Genomic DNA, 25,404 nt, shown 5'->3' with positions numbered 1-25,404 from the left:
CTTCGTGCCTCTCGCACCACATGGCGAGAGGAGAGGGGTTACTCCTTCTAACCTTCGGGAAGCACCACATTTATCTTTTGTGTTTTTGAAAAGGTGGTTAATGCCAAAACAAATTGGCAAGTTAATCTTTACTGAGACCAAAATGTTAACTATAGATTGGTTGATTCCTAAGGTGTGTTTGATTCACCTGCTATCCCTTGGCGGGATAGGATTAGTTAGTTTTTGGATGGATGGTTTCTCCACATTTGATTCAAAGTACGAGAAGGGTGAGAGCAACCGCGTTCCCAACGATTACCTCCAAAACCTAATCGAACTTATTCCATAAAATCTATCAGACAAGGGCAACCACCCTACGATTTCTTCACTCATCTCATCATATAAATGTTTCGCTCACACTCCCACCCTTCCATCTCCGAGGCCTCGAGCAGCACCGGCGGTGGTGGTCGGCCTCCCTCCCTCGCGCACACCCCAACCGCGTGTCCGCCTGACCCCTACTGCCTCCTCCTCTAGCATCTTCGGTGGTAGGCATTGTGTCGTGCAGGTTCGTTCCCCTGGCCCCGCCATCTCCGACTTGGAGTTCGACTAGGTGCTAGATCTGGGTGGAAACAAAGGTTAGATCTGCCGTGAGCCCTGCATTACTTAGTCAGCTGTCCTTCGCTGGAGAGCCAGCGTCGTTAGTAGTTGGGGTGCAAAGAGGAAGGAGAGAAGCTGGATTCTCAGCTTATTTCCTCTAAACCTGGTTGAACTCATTGAATACATTTTTCCTAGCAGGGGCAACCTCGCCTCACCCTAGACATGCTTCGCTCACTTCTCCACCCCCTCCTGTGAGCAAATGGCTCTATCACCAGAGCTATACCCCTTGCCCCTCTTACCTCTTCCCAAACAGAGGTATTGATGATGATGGTTGAAACAAGGGTCCGTGGTGGCTAAACTCATCTTCCACTCACATCCCTTAGTGTCCTAAGTCACACCACTCCTCTTATCTCCTTCGGAGATGCAGTTCAAGCTACCATGCATGTGATTGATCCGGACAGGGAGCCCTGACCATGGCATATATGTGCAAGGAGAGCCTGAATGTGGCGTCGGCAGTCGGCGAGGGTTTGTTAGTGTCGCGACCCAATGTATGCTCATTGAACGGGCACACCACTAGTGGAATCAATGGTGGCCATTGCTAGTCCATTCGTTCTCATGCAATATGTTTGACTGAGGGCATGTCACTGGGGTACTAGCTGTTGGAAATTGATACCGCAAAACCAAAGTTTGCCCTCACACCTAGGGAGCCTACTATCTCGCTTTGCAAAGAAATGGATAAGAGGTCTTGCCTTCTTGGTCATGTTCTAGGTTTGGTAAAAATATATATCGATGCACATGAAGAAGGATGTAGTTATTGAGCTGACATGATCATGAACTGAACACCTTCGGAAGCAAAGTAATGTTTAAATTTTCAGACAACCTATGTGAGCTTTGAAGGGTAGCATGCTAGAGAAAGTTTTTGGGCTTCTTAACTATAATCTAGAGATGACGATGAGAATGCACATTGAAGAAGATGATGAGATGAGAAGATTGGATGATTGATCACTGAACTTAGTGACATATTTCTTATTTCTCTTAGATGTGCAAATACGTTGAATCAATCATGACTATAAATGGAAAATGCTTGATTATTCATGTTCCTAGTGCTTTCTGCTATGAACCACAAAACATTCATGATTTTGTGGCTAAATGATGGGATGGGCGGTCTTAGGAGTACATCTCATTGGTGAACGCTCATGCTTCTTCCCTTCGGACAGTTCCTTTTCCATGCTCAGGACGGATCAACTTGAGCTACACAATAAAAAAAAAATCACAAGTACACCAATGGTGTAACAGACTTGCGCCATGCCCGGTTTTTACTGCTTTGAACACGGTGTTGATTACATGAGCATAGATAGGATTACATAGTAACCTACCTAACCTATATAGTCCTAAGCAATGATTGGTTCTGGTCTAAATCGGAAAAAAATCAGGGACACGAGATGAAGAAGATGGATATGACATGCGGGGTAGGGACGTCATTGGGTAGCTTATTAAATAGGTCCAGGGTTAGGATTGAAGGGGATCGGCAAGCACATGGTGTAATTTCAGGGATTATAAAGTCAAGGTTTGATTCCGATGGACCTTACAAATTTAAGGTTTGTTTTGGCACATTTGCTATTGATACTAAGGCCGAACCGACGACACTGTGACGAGAGGCAACAAGGCGTGGTGTCGCCGACTAGGACGGGCTGGGAGTGACCTGGATCCGGGGAAGACGCAACGACGACGACGACACCGAGGGAGGGGAGGCTAAGACTTGATAGTTCGGGGTGCGGGATGGGTTGTCGGTGCCAAAGAAAAGGATGACGATGATGGTGGTGGTGGGAGAAAGGGGGCCTAGAGGAAAGGTCGGGTAGTAGCAACATGACGTGGCGGGGGTGAGAGCACCGCCACCGCGAGCGGCAGCATTGGATTGAGTGGGTGGAAGAAGGGCTAGTGGAGGGAGAGGTTACATGAGTCGTTGAATTTAAATCGAACGGCTAAAAAATTCAGTTTATATTTTTTTCATAGTTCAAAAAAGTGATAGGCGTTAATTGTGCGTTTTGCCACCGCCTTGCGCTTTACTGACCAAAGCGCATGCTTATGCGCAGTTATGCACATATTAATGCGTAATACGTTTTGCCAACGCCTAGAGCCTAAGCGCGCGCTTAGGCTCGTCTTTTTTAACTATGATTTTTTTCAAGCAACTTAACTATAGTCGGCCTTTTTTTCAGACTTCAATCCGGTGAACCAAACTCACATTTGATTTCCTCTTCTGCCGGTGTTTCCTCCTCATCCTGTCACGGCAGCCAGTCAGTCAGTGAAGTGACCACAGACCACACAATGCTTCCGACGACGGCGACCGCCTCAACGCCCCCGCCGCCACCGGCCCCGCCGCCTGGCGAGCCGCACGCGGCCCTCTTCCTCGCCCTGGGCTACATGCGGCTGCCTGAGCTGCTAGCCTGCTGGCGCGTATGCCGCCTCCTCGGCGAGGCCGTCGCGGGGGATCCCCTCCTGTGGCGTCGCCTCGCGGTAGAGCCGCCGCTCAGCGGCCGGGTGACCGACCAAGTCCTCCTCAAGTTGACTGCGAGGGCGGATGGGACGCTGCGGTCTCTCCGCCTTTTCGGGTGCCTCCACGTTTCCGACGCCGGCCTGCTTCGCGTCGTCGAGCACAATCCCCGCGTCACCGAGGTATTGGGATTTTTCCGGCGCTTGGTTGTTTCCTCTAACTGAAGTGTGTGAGGTTGTGAATTGGTGAATGATTTGCATTCTTGGGTGTGGAGTCCGTGGCGCGCGCGCAGTGTTTGTTGTTATGCCTGGCGTGGTGGTTGCATAGGTTCAACAACTCAGCTTGTTTCCATGACTAGAATGCGAAGGCTAGGATGTAGGCTAGGATGTAATCATTCTTTATTATTCTAGAACTGGAATTGAATCGACTGCAGAATCCTCATCGAACCACATCACCTGCTGAATTATAGCTATTGGATCACAATTTTGGCCATGAGATGTGAATGCTATGACAAATAAACTATTGCCGGTCGATGTGTGCTTTTCTCCTGAGGTTGTACGGTTTGTTCACTGGAGGCTGGGGCCGGGAATGTCGGGTAGGCGCTGTGGTCAGTGTGGGTAGGCAGCAGGAGATTGAGAAATTAGAGAACTAGATTGGGTTGAGAAAGCATATGTGAAGAGAGACTTCTCTTACTACTTGTCCTCAGTGATACAATAGGTATGCTTTTATAGCATATATGCCTAGGACTCAAATACTAGTAGTACAAGTACTTTATCTAAGCTGGGCAAGGACATGGATCATATTTTCTGTTTAACATCTGTTTCCTACGCCCAGACACCTCAGCTGCTGCTTGCTGAATCGGAGTTGATCTCTGCTTGTGTAGAGTTGTGATCAGACTCATCAAGCTGCTCCTGATCCTGTCTTGCCTGCAGGTCGGCCACAATTTACCTGCTGTTCCTGGACTACTTGTGTGACTCCTCATACTCTGTGAACTAGTTTGACTCAACAACATAGATAGATAAGCTCATATGAGCCTAGTGAACCAGAGAGACAGAGCCCATGCTGTGCATGTATCAACTATGAAGAAACACATACCACTTTTTGCAAGGAATAAATCTGCTACATTTTACTGGTACGAACTTGGACGTGATGTTGACTAAGAAACTAAGCTTGTTTTTTGCTGTATATGATTAACTTTAGGCTGGTTGGGATGCACGTACAAACCTTTTCATGTGCACCATAGAAAAGATGGCAGTTCAGTTGATTAATTGTTTTTTACTTGCGCTAGGCAAAACGTTATACCTATCGACAATAAAAGAACACATAGCTCGGCACCCCCTGATATATATGCTATAAATGCTTTGGCAGTGTAGAACACGGCAATAATTAGTACTCAGTCACTTCAACTTCAGAACTATCATGGCCTAATGATGTGAAGAAATTCCAAATACTGGCAATGTCTAGCTAATTTGAGTTTTTTTCTTAATGCCGGCATTGACAAGAAGACTTCACGTGAACAAAACAGATCATCAGTCGGATTAGCGGATCGAGAGAGAAGAGATTGGGGTGGCACTGCATGGTAGAGTTAGGATGCGGCGCTGGTACTTAGTCATGTCCTTTTGCCATTTCTTAAATCACACAACTTCATTGTTGTGGAACAGCTGCAGATGCAGAATCACTGCAGGGTTCTGTATAGGGTGTTTATATATAGTGAGGTTACAGATCTGGTTGGATCTCTGTCCCTCACTTTCCGAGGAGTGGAATTTCTAAATGCTTCATATTATTTTGCTTGCCTTGGCTCATGGTGATAGTGACTGGGGTTAGGGCCTTAGGGGTAGAATCAATATTGACATTAATACGTATAAATGTATGGAGTGATTGAATCCTTGATAGATATCCTGGGATATGTATTTTCTTATACAGTACATGGCTACAAGTTTCGGTAGCACTTAGACCACTGCAATGTTTGCGAATTATATCTGATACTACCTTCAATCTGGCTGCTTTGATATTAAGTTGTTAACCTGCTTGGCTGTTTTGCTCTTTTTAAGGACAAATCCTAAGTTCAGAAACTTGCGGATTACTTAAGTGTAGCATTATCGATCCAGGGGTAAAATTAGCATGGCCAGTTTGCCAATTGCCACATCTAATTTCCAAAATGGAGAGGGTTAGCCAGTCAGGCATACATGAAATTTATTTAGATATATATTTTTTCAACTACATAATTCTGAAATTATCTATTACTGGTATACATTGCTTTCCTTTCCAAACCAAACTGTAAGCACTCCCAAAATACCAAAAGTTCCATCAGAAAAAGATTCTCCCTAGACATGCTGGGAATCAGTTTTGAGTTACTAATGTGGAGCATTTTTATTTCAGAATCATGATAATTGATCCCAACTTCATATGGAACACCAATGGGCTTATTTATTTGCCCCTTTTAATTTTTTGCAATGATTTGGGGTTTCTAGCCAAAGTAAAAATGACAAATACTTTTCTGAATTGATTACTAATATGGAACCTTCACGCCATCTTAACCTCTGGTTATTGATCATAATGAAACCAGCATTTACAGTTCTTCTATGTTTGCTTGATTGATAATTTGTTATCTCTGGATGATAGAATCGTGGTTATATTAGCGTAACAGAAACTCTATGATGATTATACTATTACCAAGGGCTTTTGCTCACTTCCTCCTGTGCAGTAGCTGCATGTACCTCTAAATGCATTTAATCTAACTTACCCTTAACTTGCAGATTTATGTGCCTGCATGTACAGGCTTGACTGGTGATGGGGTGGTCAAAATTGTTCAGCTTCTGCACGAACGCAAGGGAAATATAAGTCGTCTCCGACTTGATGGTATTAGCGGGATGAGTAAGCATCATCTTGATATTATCATGTCTCTCATGTGCAAAGGTAACCCACAAGGGCAACAAGATAGAAGCCCACTTTTTTACAACCATAGAGCCCGTGAAGCGCTGAACACCAATGATGAACGCCCTATTGATGTTGATGTTTGCCCTGTGTGTGCGAACGTCAGGCCTGTGTTTGATTGTACGAGGGATGACTGTAGGTATGCAACCTCTGATCCTCTAAATTCCCACGAGATCTTCTCTTTGGGAATAGCCTTAGCAGTTTATTGGACTAATTGTCATTTCTTGATTCTTTATCTGTTCTGCTAGTTCAAGATTCATCTTTGATTTGTGATGGTTACAAGAGTTGGTGCTCATAGATTTTGCTCTCTCCTGCTCCTGTGGTTGTGGAACAGCTGACTTGATCATGTCTTCTTTTATGAATAGCCTTTTAAGTGATGGCCAAGAAGCTCACTTGTTTGCACTATGGGCCACATAAAATCAACTTAGTTCTATTACCTGTTTTGTTGCTCTTGTCTCGAGAACAACTGATGCAAACATTTAGGCATCCTTGTATTTCTACAGGTCTAATGACTTTGACCTGAATCAATCAAGGTTTGGTACACCTCCGTATTGATAATTTGGTTATATTTCAGGAAAGTGAGGGACAGCTTGTGGCGGTGCCGAGGCTGCTACTTCTGCTTTCCTAGATGCGAAAAATGTGGTGGCTGTATCAGTCCGGAGGATATAGTCGAGGCTGATCTTGCTTGTTCAGATCTTATGTGTTTGGATTGTTGGCTTACGGTCCCTAAATGCAGCACATGCAATCGGCCTTACTGTGAGAGGCATGCAAATTTGATGGTCTCCTTGTCGATGGCTGGCCAGTTTTCATGCCAGCGTTGCAAGGAGCTCGATGCATCGCACGAGAATCAGGAAGATAACTATTAGAAGTGAGCCTTCCACCCCTCTTCTGTAACTGCAAATACTTGAGGTACTTACTAAGAATCCTGTAGTAACATTTGCTCTTGTATTTTACCCAACTCGTCGAACTTACAACACTAGCTGAACGTATCATGATGCTGAATTATATGCCAATGTCCATCAAATGAAGCGGAATATTTCGTGGGCTCGTCCAAGTGATTGTATGTGTTGACAATCCAATGGTCACAACTGGACGCCTTAATTTTGCAGGCATTTTGAATATTATTTATAATCGAATTATGACACCATTATTCACCTTCACCGAGCATTTAGCCCATTGGAATATGAGTAAATAGCATAAAACCACTGCAGTTGTGGTCAGGGTTCAAAAGGACCGCCACTCTACAAATTTTCGTTGATAACTACCACTACATATTTCATCGAACAGCTCGTGTGCACAGTAAGAGGCATGGCGGCAAAGAAGGAGCTTGCCGGGGAGGAGGCGGAGGCCTTGGGGCATGGTTGGGGTGCAGGCGGAGCGAGAGGAAGCTGCAGGGGAGCTCGGGGTGCTCGTGCATTAGCTGCCCGCATGGCCAGTGGCGGCGATCGCTGGAGCTCGGCACGGTGGTTGGGAAGAACGGACGACGCCAATGCCTGCAGGATACCAACGCGAACCCACCGTGGGAGTCGACAAGGAGAACCGGAGCTTGTCGAAGATGAAGGAGAACCGGAGCTTGTCGAAGATGAAGGAGAACCGGAGCTTGTCGAAGAGGAGAACACACGGAGGCAGAGAACTGAGAGAAGATGACGGTGAGGACGACGATTAAGCGCGCCTTGGACCGATTCCTTTGGCGGGAGGGTCCTGGGGCGAGGCAGAGCGCTAGGACATGGCAGCTTGGCTCGGGAAGCCGTTGGCCACGAGGACGAAGGACGACGTCGGCGGCGTGCTCTGGTCGCGAAGCCGCGGTGACTGTGAGCCGGGAGGTACGGGCTCACAGACGGCCTCCTTCCCATCTCCCTTCTCCACCTCCACATACGCAAACCAGAGTGCACATTTTGAAGTTCATTTTGTAGTTGAAAGAATACGTACTCGTGCACAAATACTCCAAGAAACCAGAGTGAATGAATTATAGTACTGTATCTTTTATTACCCTACGTGCGCATAGCACAACGTAGCTCACAGGGATCGATGTTACTGTAAGCGCGTCCAGAGCTGCTTCAACAGTAAACATCGTCTTGAAACGTACGTACTACGAGGTAATACATACAAGTATGACTCTACAAACAAAGGATTAATTGACACTACAATCCCTCTGAACCGGCTATACTGATCCATCTTGACGAAGCCACCGGCCGGTCGGACACCACGCCGCCGCTTGCGCTTGGCTTGGTACACGCCCATCTTGGAAGCTATCACAGCTTCTTCTTCTTGCAGATCCGCTCGTGCGCCACGCCATGCATGTCTTCCAGCGCCTTCTCCCACACGGCGTGCGGCACGATCCCGCTCCTCCACACCCCTGGCCGCTGATATGCTTCTTTGCACAGGACGTGGGCGACCTGGTTGCCCTCGCGGTATATGTGCTGCAGCTGGTACGTCGAGAAGTGCTTGAGCAGAGTCTTGATTTCCTGTTGCATTGCCTGCGGTATGCGGGTCTGCATCTCCTTGCCGGTCAGGAGCTCCACCAGCACCTGGTCGTCGCCTTCCACCACCAGCCCGCCACGGAAGAAACTCATAGCGAGCCGCAGCCCTCGGATCAGTGCTCGCGCCTCCACTATCCCCACCGTCGAGTGCTCCGTCGGCTCGGCAAAGGCGGCGAGGACGTGGCCGTTGCAGTCGCGGATGGCGCCGCCGATGCTCGCCCGGCCGGACCCGTCGTGGTAGACGGATCCGTCGAAATTCAGCTTCAACCAGCCCATCGGAGGAGCCTCCCACCTTACCATGACGCGGCTCGGATGGAAGGGAGGGGAGGAGGCCGACAACGAGGTGAAGCTGGGTGGAGGCGCAAACGGAATCCTGCAACAGCGAGGAGCAAAGGAGGGAGCAAACGAGGCAGGGGCAGCGATGCAAGCCATGTTGTTCTTGCGTAGCGCAAACGACGAAGAAGGCTTAATGCACGCTTGTCCTTTTATAGATGCCAGAATAGCCGGCTCGATTCCGGATTCCAGTCCGATGTACGGACGGACCCTCTAATGCTGCCGAGTTTAACTGGCAAATTTGACCATTTTGACCTATGGACGAAATCAATTCACGGAATGAACTGACCGTGAAACTATTTCACAGTCCTAACCTTTTTGTGTAGCGCCCGTCACGACGGCGCCACACCCTACTGTGCAACGCCTAGCACGGGGGCGTTGCACACCAGTCCACCGTGGCAGCCCCTGGGCCCGCACCCAGCAGTGCAACGCCTCCGTGCTAGGCGCCGCACATGTAATGTGCAGCGCCTAGCTCTCGGACGCCACACTTGTAAAGTGCAGCGCCTAGCGCATAGGCGCTGCACTGTGACTTATCCAGCCACTCGGCTGGCCCCCCCTCCCCCACCCCCACACCACACACTCTCCCACTCTCCTCCCCAAGCTTTGCCCCCTCTCCCACTCTCTCCCCCTCTCAAATCCTCTCCCAAATCTTGCAAATTTGAAGAATTTATCCGTGGATTTCGAAGTCAAACCCTCCCTCAAGGTAATATTCTCCATTCCCCTTGTTTTGATCCAAGTAAAGTTCCCATTGCTCATTTGTTGCTTGTTTGGGGAAACCCTAGTTTTGTTTGGATCTAGAGATTTGCATGGAAATGTGAGATGTTTGTTTGCCAATTTCTATGGTTAGGCTTTGTTAGTATGCTAGGGTTATTCTTATGGGTGTTCTTATGTTGGTGCTAGGGTTAGGTTTAGGGCTAGGGTTATGGTTATGGTTATGGTTATGGTTAGGGTTAGGGTTGTTGTTTGATATATATATTAGGGTTTCTATTCCGTGTTAATCCTTGTATTAGTACTCATGGAAGCAATGTTACCTTGTGTTATTGGAATGCTTATAGGGATGGGAAGAACATGTGTGTTTGTTCATCATGGGGACAAGGACGCCTTTTTGAAAGGCAATGTAGAACCGGACCCGGATGAGGTTGACATGGTGTTTGATAGTAGTCCTAGCTATGCGGAGCTCTTGCAACAAGTTAGGGAAGATTTGAATTGGACGGACCCTAGTGATATCATACAGTTGGAGGGAAGGCATAATGTTGGTTTTGGAATGCACATCCGTTGGAAGACAATGCGTGTCAACTCGGAGCAACGTTGGGTTGCATACAAGGAGACGGTGGCCGAATCACTAGACAATGCTCTTGAGTTATTTGCAACGAAGAAGGTTGATTCAAGTTTGCATTTGGACTTGAACCGGAACCCCTCCCCTTTGGTTGCTAGTAGCCCCACACCCTTTAAGCGAGATGAAATTGTTGAACCTCTTTTGACCCAAGAAGTGAGGCCAACATTGAGCCCGTTTACAAACAACCAAGATGAAGCTTTGCAAGAGGACAATGATGAGTATGCAGACGATGACAATGAAGTTGATCTCCATGACAACAATGTGGGTGATCTCGACAAATATCACTTGCAAGAGACAATGGACCCTTCCATCCCTTTTTCCCGTGCATATGCATCGGACTCGGATGACGATGGTCCCGATGAACAAGTTGATGCGGAGGGGTTCACGGTGAAGGAGGCCGAAGCTTTCGAGAAGGTATTTGGTCAGGATCATCGGACTACATTGTTCAAGGATGTTAGTCTCGCGGATGAAGCCGTGGTAGATGGTGGCCAATGTCTACCTCTTGGGGTTAGGCCAAGCTCTTATCGTGATTTGGGAGACGACAAGAACCGCATTGCTAAAGGTTCTAAGTTCGACACCTTCTTGGAATTGAAGATGTGGCTCGACAACTACTCGGTTACACATTATCGTCCACATAAGGTGGTGCACTCGGACGTCAAAGTGTGCTACACGGTTGCATGTGCATGCGAAGATGAAATATGTCCATGGATTGTGCGTGCAAGACCATGGAAAGGAGGTCCCACTTGGCACGTAGTGAGTTGTGTGCCAACTCACATGATAATAACTTATGATGGAAGCATGATAATAACTTATGCAATGTCAATTCACCTGCTCAGGCGTGATCGCGTCCATCTCGCTCCTGTACAGCTTGTACATGACCGAGGGATCATCCGTCATCTCATTTAACACATCCCACTTGTAAGCCCAAGTGGGGAGCCGTAGTGGGTCGTCTTTCTCGTCCCAATCCTCCAACTTCACGGTCTTCGGTCGTCCAACCGGCAAACGCTCCCAGCTCCATATGGAAAGTGCGAGCAAACAACCACCAATACCTCCAGATAGCCTACAACAGGCTTCGTCCAACTGCACATAAAAGAGAACATGGTTGAATTAACAGCAAGGTCGCATTCATAATGTACCAATGAATTGAAACAGAAACAACTTCATACCTGTCTATACAAGTAAGCCAGTGTCGCCGAACCCCAACTCCATTTGCTATCGAAGACGGTCAACGCCTTGAGCCACATCCATGGAGCATTCTTGCCTGTGCCATCAGCAAACATACTCCTGGATATCACGTACCACATGTAGACACGAGCATATGTCTTCACCGTGTCCTCATTAGCATCCTCAGGGCAATTACTAAAGTTCGATACAATCCACGTGAAAGTAGCACCGGCTGCGACTCTTTCCTTCTTCTTGCCTTCTACTTCTGGTTCCCGCGGCTCCGGAGGAACCATACCGATAAGGGCAAGCATTTGCTCGCGCCACCCATCAGAATCGGTGCTCATACATAGAGGTTTCCCATCGATAGGAAGACCGGTGATCATAGCTATATCCTGGAGCGTCAAGGTCATCTCCCCGGTCCGAAGATGGAAAGTGTGTGTCTCCGGCCTCCAATGATCAATCAGCGCGGTGAGTGCTGGAGCATTGTTGGGTGGCGTCGACCTGCTGACCAACTGAATGAAAGGGAGAAGTCCTGTCTCCCTAACATATGGCGTGTACCGCTCATCATAGCGCATCCACCCAAGGTTGACCCCGTGAGCCCGAAGCTTCAGAGGTGCAAGCTCCTACAAGCAAACAAACAAATCATTACATATGGGGGGTATGTGTTTGAAAAAAAACACGAAATTCACAACACTGGCAACTTTCATTATTACCTGCTGCTTCACCGACATAGCGTACGACCGGTGTTGTAGATCCCAATGATCATTGAGAAGCCAAACCATCCTAGCAATTTGCAAGAAAGCTTTCTTGTCAGCACGATTATCTTTTGAATACAAAAAAACTAAAGTAGGCCTACTAGATGCAACCATACCAATCTATGTATCCAACCATATCAAATCAAACATAACTAATAAAAAAGGGTTCCACAAATAACTAGGCCTACTTCATACAAATAACTTTTCCATAAACTATGCCTACTTCATAAAAATAACTTTTCCATAAACTAAACTAGGGTTCCACAAATCAAACAAACAAGGGTTCCGCAAATCAATCAAACAAATCAATACATGCAAGATTCAAATCTAATCTAATCAAACAAGGATTCCCCAAATCTTCAAAATATCATATTTTCTATGGATAGAAAGAAGGGGATCGGAAGAGAGTATCTTCTAGGATGGATTGGTGAAGAAATGCACGGACCAAATCGTCAGATCTGAAGTATTTGGGAGAGGGGATTGAGAGGGGGAGAGGAGGAACCCGCCGCACCGCTGCTTCTGTTACTTCAAAACCGAACGAATGGGTGGGGTGGGGGAGGGGGAGCGGGCGGCTGGCGTCTAAGTCACCGTGCAGCGCCTACGGTCTGGGCGCTGCACATTACATGTGTGGCGCCTAGAGCGGAGGCGTTGCACTGCTGGGTGCGGGCCCAGGGGCTACCACGGTGGACTGGTGTGCAACGCCCCCGCGCTAGGCGCTGCATAGTAGGGTGTGGCGCCGTCGTGGCGGGCGCTACACAAAAAGGTTAGGGCTGTGAAATAGTTTCACGGTCAGTTCATTCCGTGAATTGATTTCGTCCATAGGTCAAAATGGTCAAATTTGCCAGTTCAACTCGAGAGGCACTGTACCGCTCCACCATACTGGGGCACCGACGCAAGGGACAAATTTGGGTTGCTTCGCCGTAGACCGGACAGCAGCCAGTCGAAACAAGCTCTAACACCCCGGCCCACACAAAATCCCTCCTAAAACCCCTTTCGGACCCGTGCATTCATCCTATCATCTTTCTCTGCATCTCTTTTTCTCTCTCGACTCTGCCGCTGCTCCACCACCACGACCGCCCCGCGACACCCTTGCCGGAACTCGACGACTTCGTTTCCTCCAGCGCTACACCTGGGCTCGAGTCCGCTTCTCCTCCGCCGCTGTTTCATACCTCTCCTCCATCCGCCGTATAGGTACCATCCGCCCCTGAGGCACTCACCATGCTTATCGACTGTTCGGTGAAATGCCCGTACTAATTTTGTTGCCTCTTCTTCTTTAAAGCAATGTATTCGGATATGGAGTACATACACGAGCACTTTGTTGAGTCGTACGATGGCTCGTCCGACGAGGACTACACTGATGAGACGGCGATGATGCAAGCAGTCCTTGCAGACGTGGGGCATGCATAAGAGCATGTTCTCAATTTGAAGGGATCGACGAAGGGTCATCGAGTGTTCAACCGCAATAGGGCACGCGGCCATTTGACGCTGATGAACGATTACTTTGCCCCGGATGCCCTATTCGCTGACAATTTTCACCGCCGCTTTCAGATGCAAAAAAATATCATATCTGACCCAGTTGGCCAGAAAAAGTCTCGCTTTGCTAAAAAATAAGAAGCAACAAGAAAGGATGTGGAGAGGACATTTGAAGTTTTGCGGTCACGTTTTGCTGTTGTTCGTGCACCTGCTAAAAAGTGGAATCCGGAGACCTTGTGGGAGGTGATGACATGATGTATGATCATTCACAACATGATCGTCGAGGATGAGGGTGAGGATGCTGTCATAGGTCTTGAGTCTGAGAACATGACTGATCCTACCAAACTTCCAAACCAAAATCCGATCACTTTTAATGAGTTTGTTCAAATGCATCAACAAATTCGGCATCAAGCAACTTATGAGCAAATGAAGGAAGATATGATTTAGTATATGTGGGTGGTTAAAGCGAACAACATTGTTTGAGTATAATATTTAAATTAGAACTATTGTTGCATTTGTAAACTGAAACTAGATATGCGGCTATTTTGGGCGTGCGGATGTGTGCGGAATTTAAAAAGGGCGGATGTATCTAGATAACATTAGATGGTCGGCTCCCGCAACAGTGTCCGCTGACTAGCCACCCCCTAGTCCGTGAATGGATATGGTGTCCAGTTTATAGGTCAGTGTTGGACATGCCCTAAGAACAACTACGAGACCTCTCAAATCTCCTCCATACAGCCGTGTGGACGGCCCGGTCATCAAATTGGCCCCAACTGGACCCCTCAAATCGGCTCTATACGTTTGGGATGTCCGGCACCCCCCAAAACCAACCTATATGTAAGGCGGATATGACCACGTTGATTGACAGAAGGGCCCTCGTTAAAACCCATCGGTCCGTCGGGCGCCTCCTTGGTCTGGCGAGGACGTATTCATGGTGCTGCTTCAACGCGCCACACGAGAGGCCAAACCCGACTATTTAATTATTCATTTCATTATTTCTATCAAGGTTCTTGACTTGATTCAGAGATTACTTGATGTTTCTGTCGATATTCGGATGTTCCATGGTTCTTGTATTCAAAAAAACAGGACGGTGATGACTTCACACATGTTCAATCCGAAAACGTCGGTTGTTTAAGGCGTGGTGTGAATAAACCGGTGGGCTTGAACTAGGTCGGTGAGGACGCCCAAGTGTTCAATCCGATATTGTCGGTGGTACAAAACATTGTGTGGATAATATGGAATGCTCACTACATGAAAGTGTTCAAAGTTGTTTAAAGTCATGGTTGCTTATTGAGACAATTGGTTTCAGTCTTTCGATTATCAATTCATCTTTTGGTTATTGATTCAATTTTCAGAAACAAAAAACTTCTGTTCAAGCGATGTTCTAGCACTTCTAATTGAGTAATATTCTTATGGTTCCATAATGTACTCTCTAAGTATTTCTGTACTAACCTTGCGTTTTATTTGGTTTTCAAAGCAAAATGCATGAGAGACGGGAGTAGCATCACTGCGTCACTTGAGCACCTACATAATTTCACTAATACTTACAAGACACTCATACCTTTATCTACTTGTCCTAGTATAAAAATTGGTTAATACTCATCTGCTTGGCGTGAGCTTATGGTCGCCTTGGTCGTTGTAGTTTGTGTCTCGAAGAACTATTCAGATTTATTTGCTGCATGGATACTGTTGAATATATACTGTTGTGTATTTCTCTTCTCGTATGTTGTGGATATCAGTGTAAACAAGGGAAACTCTGTCAAAATTAATAATTATTCTAATATGGTTGAGATTAGAGTAGTTGGGTAACAACGTCAGGTTGGTCTGAAATCTGAAGTGTTACAACAGCCAACACTCCCACACACTGCATCTCCACAAACCCACCCACCTCTAACGAAGCCACCACACCAATAGCATCGAGATCCGTCAAAGAATCAAATTCTGATAGTATTATTTTGTGAATTCGATAACATATTGAAATGTTTTTAATATCTAAATTTTTTGTGAATATCGGCAAGACACCTATCTACATTAAAAAAATACAAATTCAGCATGAATAGTGTCACAAAAAGCCAAAAGCCAAAATGGTATTATTCACATCTACTCCCTCCGTTCCAAATTACTCGTCGTGGTTTTAGTTCAAATTTGAACTAAAACCACGACGAGTAATTTGGAACGGAGGGAGTAGATTTGTACAATTCTGTTTTCTCCATGTTTATTTGAAATTTTCATTTGAATGTTGCCAGATTGTAGACACTGCTATTAACTATCTCTATTATACTGTTAGTAACGAAGTATAAGTTATTGCTAGGGTTTCTCCCCCTATTTCTCTGGTGGTATGTGGATATCAGTGTAAACAAGGGAACCTATGTCAAAATTTATAATTATTCTAAAGTGGTTGAGATTAGAGTAGTTGGGTAAAAACGTCAGGTTGGTCTGAAACCTGAAGTGTTACAACAGCCAACACTCCCACACACTGCACCTCCACAAACCCACACACCTCTAACGAAGGCACCACACGAACAACATCGAGATCCGTCAAAGAATCAAATTCTGATAGTATTATTTTATGAATTTGATAACATATTAAAATGTTTTTAAAACTATATTTTTGTGAATGTCGGCAAGACACCTATCTACAATATAAAAATACAAACTCAGCATGAATAGTGTCACAAAAAGACAAACGCCAAAATGATATTATTCACATCTAGATTTGTACAATTTTGTTTTCTCCATGTTTATTTGAAATTTCCATTTGAATGTTGCTAGATTGTAGACACTGCTATTAACTATCTCTATTATACTGTTAGTAACGAAGTATAAGTTATTGCTAGGGTTTCTCTCCCCCCTTCTTCCCTTGGCGTGCGGCTAGGGAAGACTCTCCCCTCCAGGCTTCGCCGGCGAGCCCGTGGATTTGCCTCCCCTCCGGATGGCTCTCTGGTGGCCTGTGGCGGGGAGGGAAATCCGGTGCTTCTGGCCCAGTTAGTTGTTTAGGTTAGGGTTTTTTAGTCCTCGTGGGTGCGGCGCTCAGACGGATGGCGGCGCTTCTTCTTCGAGTTTGTCTTCCGGCTCCGATCCTCCTCGAGTCCTTCCATCTGGACATAGTCAACTAAGCTCCGACGTAGATTCCTGTCATCTCCTCAAGGCAGTGAGGTTAGGGTTTCTCGTCGTGGGGGTGAGATTTGGTGTTAGGTGATTCAGCTATTCAAGAGTTCAAAGACGATGACTGTAGTTCCAGCGCGTCGGTCCTTGGAGGAACATGCATGAAGACTTCCCAGCTGTCATTGACAAGGTCAAGCAGGCTCAGGTAGGGGAACGTCGACAACAACGCGTCAACAACTTTGACGGTGTTAGTGGTCGTTCGGTGGTCTTGGAATCTCGATGTGATTTTCATTATGTTCGAGCTACATTGTACTTCCGGTGAACTTTGAGAATAGATCAGGATCATTTTCGCAAAAATATAATTTCAAATTATACTCTAGAAGTTTCTATGAATGTGCTTAGATAATATTACACTAGAAGCCGGTATTAACTATCTCTTGGATAATACGCTTTAGATATCTCTACTATGATATTCAAAATATATGAAAGCATGCATATACACACAAATAATATGTGTTTACTACATTATGTAGTCAGTAAAAGTTAATTCAAGAATTTTTTTGTGAAGTATAATTTAAATTTACCATAATCAGTATTTATATAAATTCCAAATGTATATAAATAACACTATAATTACTATTCCCTCCGTCCAAAAATACTTGTCATCTAAATGGATAAAAAGAGATGTATCTAGAACTAAAATACGACTAGATACATCCCTTTTATCCATTTTGATGACAAGTATTTCCGAACTGAGGGAGTATTTAGTAATATTTTTATGTGGTTAACTATGACATCTAATTAATAAAAGTATTATATTGGTGAAGGTTAAAGTATGATAAAAAAAAGTTGAATGAAATATAAAAAAATAGTATAAAATGTTCTTGCTTGTATTTGCCACTCAAAGAAATGGATCCGTCGAAGTTGAGCTTCAACCAACCTGCGGGAGCAGCTTCCTGATTTGGCTTCAACCAGCCCATCGGAGGAGCCTCCCACCTCACCATGAGGCTGCTGGGATGGAAGGGAGGGGAGGAGGCCGACAACGAGGTGGAGGTAAATGGTGTCCTGCAGAAAGGGGCAAAGGGAACTGGGGCTGCGTTGCACGCCATGTCTAGCTAGGTAGTACTACTAGCGGAAGCTAGATCTCCTTCATTTCTCTCGCGTACTGCAAGTGAGGAAGAAAGCCTAGCTGCTGGTCTATTTATTAACTTTGGAGTGCCCGGGGTAGCTGCCGGTGCTAGCCGCCGTATTCTAACTTTCTTTCGAATTTGCGGAGGAACCATCACCCTAATCCACCTTGGATTGATGATTTCGCGTGTCCGTCGCAACGATGGAGAGAATTTGCACCACACAAAAGGCCTACGTCATGGAGCCATACTAGGCTCGAACACCAATCCTATTTAGCCCTGCTCCGTTTAACTTATTCAGACTAATATATGTAATAATTTTTGCAGTGCAGACAGAAAAAATGATGCGAGCTCGAGCATCTACAACCGGACCCATAGCCGCCCCAAACGCCCGGGCGGACTGCTCGGTCACAGTCTGGACGAAAAATTACTATCCAACCAGACGCCTTATATTCAGCCCAAACGCCCGCACTGACCGGCAACCCTTATATCCACTCCATATCTGGGTGGATATGGGACGCTCGGGCGCGCCCGTGACGTCGGATCCAGCCGATTCTGGCCCACCCAACTTCACATGAATTGGAACCTATCCGCACCCCGAACAAGCCCTAGACGCATTAAACTTCACTTCACCACCACCACCCCCCACACCTTCACTCACAAGCCCTGTTTGGCGATCCCCCACCTTCTCTCGCATGGCGGGCAGTGGATCCGAGTCCTACACCTCCCTATCAGTTGACCCACAGCTCATTCCACGCGGTCTCGAGAAGGAGATGTTTGTTCGCCTTACGCTCCACCGCTCCCGAGAGGAGTCCGCCCGGCTCCTTCCGACGGGAATCCATTGCGTCCGCCCAAATGACGCATGGATCCGGCGCGAGGCATGATGTTGCTGCCTCGCCGAAGGCGGTGCGGTCGCCTAGTATCTGAACACCGTGGCGGATGCGCAACCCTTTCATTGGCTCGCCCGGTGTCGGTGTCAAAACCGGCGGATCTCGGGTAGGGGGTCCCGAACTGTGCGTCTAAGGTCGATGGTAACAGGACACAGGGGACATGATGTTTACCCAGGTTCGGGCCCTCTCTATGGAGGTAATACCCTACTTCCTGCTTGATTGATCTTGATGAATATGAGTATTACAAAAGTTGATCTACCACGAGATAGTAATGGCTAAAACCCTAGAGGTCTAGCCTGTATGATTATGATCGTCCCTACGGACTAAGCCCTCCGGTTTATATAGACACCGGAGGGGACTAGGATTGTATAAAGTCGGTTACAGAGAAAGGAATCTTCACATCCGGTCGCCAAACTTGCCTTCCACGCCAAGGAGAGTCCCATCCGGACACGGGTAAGAGTCTTCGGTCTTGTATCTTCACAGCCATCAGTCCGGACCATGTCCAATAGGCCGGATGCCCGAGGACCCCTTAGTCCAAGACTCCCTCAGTAGCCCCCGAACCAGGCTTTCAATGATGATCTGTCCGGTGCGCGGATTGTCTTCGGCATTGCAAGGCGGGTTCCTCCTCCGATGACTTCAAAGAGATGTATTCGGCCTTCCATTTAATGCCATACCCCTCGGCTTCTATGTATCTACGACTTCGGCTTGCACGTGTCGAGCGAATACGAGAGGTCAGGGCATTTTTACACATAACACCCCAGCTTTGTGAGAAAGGCGACTATTTAAAGGGATCAGATCTCAGATCCGTTCCATCCCACGCTGAAATCCCAGAGAGCTTGCTAGGAGGAACCATTCCAACATGGCTAACGCTCCCAGTTCTTCCTCCCGTCCCCACGGCCCCAAAAAAGGCGATTGGGAGAGATGTTTCGTATCCCACGGTCAGCTAGTGAAGCTGCAAACACAGGGATTTCTTCCCCCCCGCGGATCTAGTCCCCACTCGGGCAAGATTAACCTCCTTCGATGGCGGGGCTCAGGCGGAGAATTTCCCCAATCCATCCAGGGGGAACGTGTGTGCTTCGTTCCCTACTTGCTAAGAGGCGTCAGATTCCCAATCCATCCATTCCTCCGAGGGCTTCTAGAGTATTACAGCCTCCAACTACACAACTTTACTCCTGCCTCCATCCTGCACATCACGGGTTACGTCGCTCTTTGCGAGATATTCCTCGGCTGTGAGGCCCATTTTGAATTATGGAGGAAATTATTCTGCCTTGTCCCTTGCAACCAAGAGGGATCAATATTCGAAGTGGGCGGAGCCGAGGTATGGCGCATTGCCGGGACTGGATACCTGTCTGGCACGCCAAAGAAGGCATCCGAAGAGTGGCCTTCCGAATGGTTCTATATCGAGGACGTCACCCTTCATGACCTAGTCCGAATGGGTCTTCTCGAATTTACAAGTGCTCCGTTGAAGAAATGCCACAGCTGGCGCCCTCGGAGCCTCAAGGAGGAAGATAGTGCTGAAGTCCGTCAACTGATGAGCAAGATAAAGACGCTTGCCCAGTCCAGATTTTCAATAATCGAGGTAATGACAACTTCCATAGTACGAGGGGTTCACCCACTCCAATACAGAGGTCTTCCCATGTGGCACTATAATGGGGAAGATGACGCCTCCCGCTGTGGTTGAAAGGGTCTGGACACCCCCGCTGCTTTGGCAAAAATATTGGCCAAGCTATTCAAAGGGAAGGAAGGGGAATTTATTTGTATTAAGCGCAGAGATGGATTTTCTATTACAACCCTCCTAGCTGGGTGAGTCCCAACCCCTCTGCTTTGCTCACTCTACTCCCTGAGTTACTTTTGATAAACATTAACCCGTCCATTTGTAACAGACATGGCGAAAGATCACCGAAAGGCTCCATAGCCCCGCCCCACAACCAGAGGACCACAACCGGGATCTTGACCCCGGATTTGAAGAGGATCTGTACATATTCGTGCTGCTCGAGGATGGGGTGTTCTACCAGGCGAGCTATGACGGCATGGAACTGGCCATCACCGCCGACTATCCCGGTCTTCTCCCTACCTCACATGTAAGTAATCAGGAGACAACTCCTCCGAAAGAGCTTCCTCGTTCTGCCTCACCCACCGCACTGTCTCGTGCTCCAAAGGGGAGGCGTTCGGCGTGCCATGCCATACCAGAGGCAACTCCAAAGAGAGCGGCCCCTACGTCAGGAAAGCCTTTGAAGAGGAAGGCAAACGAAGACACGGCCGAGCCTTCATCGAAGAGGTATGGCTTTGCGAATACGTCCCTTGGCAGTCACATCCAACCGTGACTTTTTCCGTTTGCCCTGTATCAGGAAAAGAGCTCGCCGGACTATGTCCAGGGGTCCGATCGGTCATACTCCCAACAACCGGGATCCAGATCTTGCCGCAAAGACGGGAGTGACGCCGGATTGTCCTTCGGCAAAGGATCCAGATGATGTATCCGTCACAAACTCAGAAGTGGAGAGCGCCATGGATCATCGGTGCCGGAGGGCCATTCTATGCGACCCCAGCTTTACAAAAGATGCATTCAATGCCTTCAGCTCGACTGATGCATACATCCGAGCTGCTCGAGATGGGCTTAACAGAGCCACGGATAAGCATTTAAAAGATATGCGGGTAAGTTTACATTGTCCAAATATGATAATTATATACCAGTAGCCCCCGAGACTTGAAGCAGTTGGTACAACTGATTTAAGGATCATTGTATAACCAAGTACTTATGGAGAAGAACAACCCGTTGTCTCAAGAGCTAGAAAAGTATCGGACCCAGCTAACTGCTGCTGCCGCTGAACTGGAGAAATCCAAGAAGGCGTCACCTGGTAATGTTCCCCTCCATCGAGAAAACATAATTATATACCAGTAATGCTAACACTATTGCTCGTCTCATGACAGGATCGTGTGATCAACTGGAGGAGCAACTGAAAGCCGTTCAAGCGAGAGAACAAGAAGCCAAAAGGCTACTGACCGCGGGCGAACGTGTGCTGACGCTAGTTAGGGAGGAGAAAAACAAGCTCCAGGGTTCCAATACCCAGCTGGGCGAAGAATTGAAAGATGTGCGGGCCCAGTTGGCTGACTCCGTGAAGGAAAATAAGAGGTTGCGAGGCGGCATATTTAGTATGTGTTTAAACTTACCGCCCTGTAATTGAAAGACGAAAGGGACTGACAGAGTTTTGTCTGTAGGTATGCTGACTGGCCGTCCCGAAGAGGAGATGTCCAGATCCTCGGGCGACCTGCTACAAGAGCTGTCGCAAATGCACGAGCAAGCTCGGCAGGCAATGAGAAGTAATGCCAAGGCTTTATGGTCATCTGCCTCCCCTCCAGGAAGTATGGAGGAGCTTATATAGCTATTCAAGGGCGCGCGGCGGCGTTTCTGATTATGGAAGACATCGGCCTGCCGGGAAGGTGCGCGAGAGGCCTGGGCCATGGTGAAAACACGGTATACCAAGGTTGATCCGAATCATATGGCCCGGGTCGGATCTCTGGGATCGGATGGGAAAGAAATTCCCGTTAATTTGGTATATGACCAAATAGAAGTAGCCGCCAAATATTCCCAACAGGATTGTAAGTTAGACAGCCTGCTAGACGGTATAGAGGAGGAAATTTTTGAGTCCAAGTGACTATGTATTTTCCTTGACATATTTGTCCCTAGCCGAATCGTAAAACAATTGTCATGGCAGACCTTTTCGCTTCAACCTCTGGACCCGAAGGTGCGGAGTGTTTCCGAATACCTGAGCGGCAAAAAAGACCGGGGTATGTGTGGAAACTAGGCGTAGGGGTCATAGTTGCTTGAACAAATAAGTTGTATCTGGCTAGATATGTTATCTTACATTGTGATTATAAGAAATATCTTCCAGAGAGAATAGTTCCCTTAAGGGTTCCTTTCCCTGGGTGTACATGCGTTAATATGCTTGTCCGAACTATGATTGAAAAAATCATAGTATACGTAACATCGGGGGGTTCACAATGGGCTGAATGCAAAAACATCTTTAGTTCGCCGACCGAATATTCCCTTAAGAACGCTAGCTTTTGGCTTCACCCAGTCTGAGGTACACATCCGGATGACCCGGCAGTAACAATCACAGATGTGCTCCCTTTATGCCCTAGCTGAACTAACGGGAACGTAGGACATAAGCACAGGAGCCAGACAACCTAGCTTGGCCAAAACTTAAGTCATATTGATGCATATAATGGCGATGAAAACGTACATATGGGGAAAAACGCATATGTGATGAGCTTGATGATCGGGAAGTAATAATAATAAGCTTCTGTTCAAGAAGCCCCCAGATATAATGGACGTATATAATTGAGGATGTGTACGTCACAGGTGCACGGTTTAGCCGCATAAAAGCTTTAAGGCTTAAAAAAAGAAAAAGTGAAAAGAGAGGAAAAAAATAATGGAAACAATAGGGAGAAGGAGACGAACAAAGAGTTTGGCACTAGGCATAGAATCTTTGGAGTCTGGCTGTGTTCCAGGGGTTCGGCTCTAAGCGATTGTCTAATGCATCATGCAGGCGGTACGCTCCTCCAGTGAGAACTTCATCAATGATGAAGGGACCCTCCCATTTGGGCTTGAGTTTGTCCTTTTTCTTCTTTGGCAAGTGTAGAATGAGTTCACCAACATTATAAGTCTTGGCCCATACTTCTCTGCTTTGATATCTGCGGGCCTGTTGTTGATAAAATGCGGAACGGGCTTTTGCAACGTCACGCTCCTCCTCCAGGGCATCTAGGCTGTCCTGCCGATCAAGCTCGGCCTCTCTCTCTTCGTACATGCGCACTCGAGGTGAGTCATGAATAATATCGCAGGGTAACACAGCCTCCGTGTCGTACACCATGAAGAAAGGTGTATATCCAGTAGTGCGGTTGGGCATGGTCCGCAGTCCACAGAGTACGGAGTCGAGCTCCTCAACCCAATGCTTGTATGATTCTCTCAAAGACTGCACTAGTCTGGGTTTAATGCCGCTCATAATAAGACCATTGGCTCGTTCGACTTGACCATTTATTTGCAGGTGATAAACAGAGGCGTAATCAAGCTTAATGCCCAGATTAGCACACCAGGTTTTCACTTCATAAATTGTGAAATTGGAGCCGTTATCGGTGATGATGCTGTGTGGAACACCATAACGGTGCACAACACCGGATATGAAGTCTATCACTGGCCTGGCTTCGGCCGTTTTAACTGGTTTGGCCTCTATCCACTTAGTGAATTTATCCACCATGACCAGCAGATACTTTTTCTTATGGCTTCTTCCTTTAAGGGGTCCGACCATATCAAGCCCCCAGACCGCGAACGGCCAAGTAATGGGGATCATTTGTACAGCAGTGGGTGGCATATGGCTTTGGTTGGCGAAAAACTGGCATCCGACGCAATGTTGGACAAGGTCCTGTGCATCTGCTCGGGTCGTCGGCCAATAGAAACCTATACGGAAGGCCTTACTTACAAGGGCCCGAGCCGCGGCATGGTGGCCACCGAGACCGGCATGAATTTCAGCCAAGAGCTTCTGCCCCTCTTCCTTAGAGATACATCTTTGAAGTACTCTTGTAGGCTTTTGAACACCGAACAATGCGGTGAGCCACATTCTGATCCTCAGGGAGTTCTCACCTATTAAGGTGGCCAATAAGGGTTCGGTCCATCGGGCAATGACTGCCATGATGAGATGGGCCGACGATGTTATTTCGGTGGCTGAGCCCCCGATGGTATCAGTGTGTTCGGAATCTGGGGTTATGGTCAGATCCGGACTGGTGTTGTCGCTGTCCCCTTGCCACACCATGGATGGCTTAAAAAGCCTTTCCAGAAAGATGTTAGGCAGGACGGGGTCGTGCTTGGTTGGCACCAATGCGAGCAAGGACATCCGCCACTTGATTGCTTTCTCGAGCCACATGATGAAACTCGAGCCCCTCGAACCAAGCTGAAATTTTGAGAATGGCATTGCGGTAAGCTGCCATCTTTGGATCTTTGGCATCAAAATCTCCATTTATTTGAGATATTGTGAGGTTTGAGTCCCCGCGCACTTCCAGGCGTTGTACGCTCATGGAGACAGCCATCCGAAGACCATGCAATAAGGCCTCATATTCGGCTGTGTTGTTGGAGTCTGTGTATAATATTTGGAGTACGTACTGAACTACTCTCCAGTGGGGGACGTTAAAACGACGCCCGCCCTAGTCCCGCCAACATTTTGGAACCATCGAAGTACATGACCCAGTTGGAATATGTGCCGTATTCTTTAGGTAGTTCGACCTCTGTCCATTCGGCGACGAAGTCAGCCAATATTTGGGATTTAATGGCTCGGCGCGGTTTGTATGTTATGTCGAATGGAAGGAGCTCAATGGACCACTTGGCAATCCGGCCCATGGCATCGCGGTTGTTTATTATGTCGTTGAGTGGTACCTCGGAAGACACCATAATTGAGCACTCTTGAAAGTAGTGTTGCAGCTTCCAGAATGCCATGAAGACCGCGTGTGCTATCTTTTGGTAATGAGGGTATCGGGATTTGCATGGTGTGAGGATAGTGGATACGTAGTACACCGGTTTCTGGAGCGGGAACTTGTGTCTGTCCTGTTCTCGTTCAACGACGAGCATGACACTCACCACCTGGTGTGTTGCCGATATGTATAGTAACATAGGTTCGCTGACGCTTGGCGCGGCCAGGATTGGGTTGCTCGCTAAAAGGGCCTTTATTTCTTCCAGTTCGACCGTTGCCGCATCTGTC

At 47.3% G+C, this 25,404-nt stretch overlaps 1 protein-coding gene and 1 pseudogene across 2 annotated transcripts; one reads left to right on the top strand and one right to left on the bottom strand.

Annotated features, from left to right (window-relative positions):
* The first annotated feature begins 2,810 nt into the window (after positions 1-2,810).
* Positions 2,811-7,567, top strand: LOC123046559 (F-box protein SKIP28). 2 transcript variants are annotated; one of them, XM_044469958.1, is made up of 4 exons: positions 2,811-3,246; positions 5,821-6,137; positions 6,573-6,907; positions 7,286-7,567. In XM_044469958.1, exons 1-3 carry the CDS (start codon positions 2,899-2,901, stop codon positions 6,862-6,864), a joined length of 957 nt encoding a protein of 318 aa, XP_044325893.1. In that variant the 5' UTR covers positions 2,811-2,898; the 3' UTR covers positions 6,865-6,907; positions 7,286-7,567. The 2 variants fall into 2 exon arrangements, with proteins under 2 accessions (XP_044325893.1, XP_044325892.1); XM_044469957.1 differs by lacking the exon at positions 7,286-7,567 and having other exon boundaries at positions 6,573-7,052.
* A 683-nt stretch (positions 7,568-8,250) lies between these two features.
* LOC123039374 (uncharacterized) lies at positions 8,251-12,093 on the bottom strand (annotated as a pseudogene).
* Between the last annotated feature and the right edge of the window lie 13,311 nt (positions 12,094-25,404).

This window comes from Triticum aestivum, chromosome 2B (assembly GCF_018294505.1).
Source record: "Triticum aestivum cultivar Chinese Spring chromosome 2B, IWGSC CS RefSeq v2.1, whole genome shotgun sequence".
Lineage (NCBI taxonomy): Eukaryota > Viridiplantae > Streptophyta > Magnoliopsida > Poales > Poaceae > Triticum > Triticum aestivum.
The sequence above is the reverse complement of the archived record's forward strand: the minus strand, read 5'-3'. Positions and strand labels throughout refer to the sequence as shown.

What these genes read in the sequence shown, in the direction of transcription:
- LOC123046559 (XM_044469958.1), top strand. Translation starts at nt 2,899, where the DNA reads ATGCTTCCGACGACGGCGACCGCCTCAACGCCCCCGCCGCCACCGGCC. An exon ending in ACAATCCCCGCGTCACCGAG is followed by an intron (nt 3,247 to 5,820) that starts GTATTGGGATTT and finishes CTTAACTTGCAG; the next exon opens with ATTTATGTGCCTGCATGTAC. An exon ending in TGTACGAGGGATGACTGTAG is followed by an intron (nt 6,138 to 6,572) that starts GTATGCAACCTC and finishes GTTATATTTCAG; the next exon opens with GAAAGTGAGGGACAGCTTGT.